We start from the raw sequence: 1,421 nt of genomic DNA on the forward strand, positions 1-1,421 counted from the left end.
ACTGAGGGTTATTCTCAACAGCTTGTTTACTCCAATCCTCGCCTTTAGAGCGATTCTCGTACCCAAGAAGATAGTAGGTCCTCCCCTTCTTGTCGGTTTGGGCGAGAAGGTCATCGCTCCCAAAATCGTTGTAGATCCTAGCCTCTCTGTAGTTCCATGGTGCCGTCACGAAAAGGCAGAGCCCAAAGCGCTTGGCGAAGCGCTCACGCTCCCCATTGCGAGCACTGGCCGAGGCTTTTTGCTTATCCTCCTTCGACTTTGACTCGTTATGGGCCTTGCGTTCTGCCTCCATCTCGTCAATGGTCCTCTGGACTTGGTCAACATCAGCATCCTCATTCGCATCATCTTCAGCTTCTTTGTGTGTGTCCCAATGACCCTGGGTCCAGGTCGCTCGTACCTGATCCCGGTTTCGCCCCTGATTGTTCGTCTGGTGCTTTCCCCCGGTGGGCAGGTCTGCCTTACGCTCTCGTCGGCTTCTGTAGGCTGCCTCATCGGTCAACGCCGCTTCTCTTATAGTAGTCTCCAGCTCCGTCAGGCTTCTCACATCTTCCCAATCTCTGCAATCTCCACGCTCTCGCGCTAGATCTTGCAGTTTTCGAACCGCATCCCGCTCGACAAAGTTCGGCAGTGCTCCGATGGCCTGCCTTACGAGCCGTTTCCTCTCGGAGACATCATCGGCATATACACTCATCAGGAGAGTGTACGCTCTCCGCAGCTGGGTGAGGAAGCTCTCGATCTGACCGGAGTTGTCACACTTGAAATCAGCGACGGCCTTGTGAAAATAGTCCTGAAGGTGATGGCGACGACAGTGTCGCCATCTGAGCATCTCTTTCAGGCCAGCCCATCGAGGAGTCCTTTGCTCTCGGATCCATGTCTGAGCTTCCGTGGCTAGGCCGATTCCCCTCAGACTCTCCCCAACTTTCGAGAGTAGGAGGATCTCGAGCTCGGCATGGGGTACGAAGGAGCCGTCCTTCCCGTTGTAATCCCCCATGCCGTAAGCCGCGAGAATGGACTCCTGGTGTTCGATGTGAGCCATCAACTCTGCTTTTGACTCGCATTGACAAAGGGTCACTCTCGCTACGTCCCTCGGGAGTGCACGGAAGGAACTCTTTCTCTCGTGGTCCTCCCTGGGAGCCAAGTGAACCGATTTCTCGAGGGGTGAAACCGCTTGCTCACTCTCCCTTCGACGCTTAATCTCGGGCTCTGAGTCATGTCTGGAATCCCTTTCTCGGCGTAGCTCATGGATGGCATCCATGAGGTTCCTGGCAAATCTGTCCTGCTGATCGAGGAGCTGCTTCCTCAGCTCTCGCTGCTCCTCAACCAACCTCTCTATCGCTTCTTGGAATGCTTCGCCAGGTGTCTCTCCTCTAGCTGGCCCCTGGGTCCCATGGTCGCTCGCATCGTCAGATTCTTCTCCGAGC

At 55.4% G+C, this 1,421-nt stretch overlaps 1 protein-coding gene across 1 annotated transcript; it reads right to left on the reverse strand.

The window, feature by feature from the left end:
• Window positions 1-207: 207 nt before the first annotated feature.
• Pmar_PMAR005500 (hypothetical protein) lies at window positions 208-1,036 on the reverse strand (the record flags this gene model as incomplete). The annotated part of the gene is made up of 1 exon (XM_002783656.1): window positions 208-1,036. A coding segment is annotated over one exon (829 nt), but the record flags the coding sequence as incomplete, so codon positions are not given.
• Window positions 1,037-1,421: the final 385 nt, after the last annotated feature.

Source organism: Perkinsus marinus (assembly GCF_000006405.1).
Source record: "Perkinsus marinus ATCC 50983 genomic scaffold scf_1104296936824, whole genome shotgun sequence".
NCBI lineage: Eukaryota > Perkinsozoa > Perkinsida > Perkinsidae > Perkinsus > Perkinsus marinus.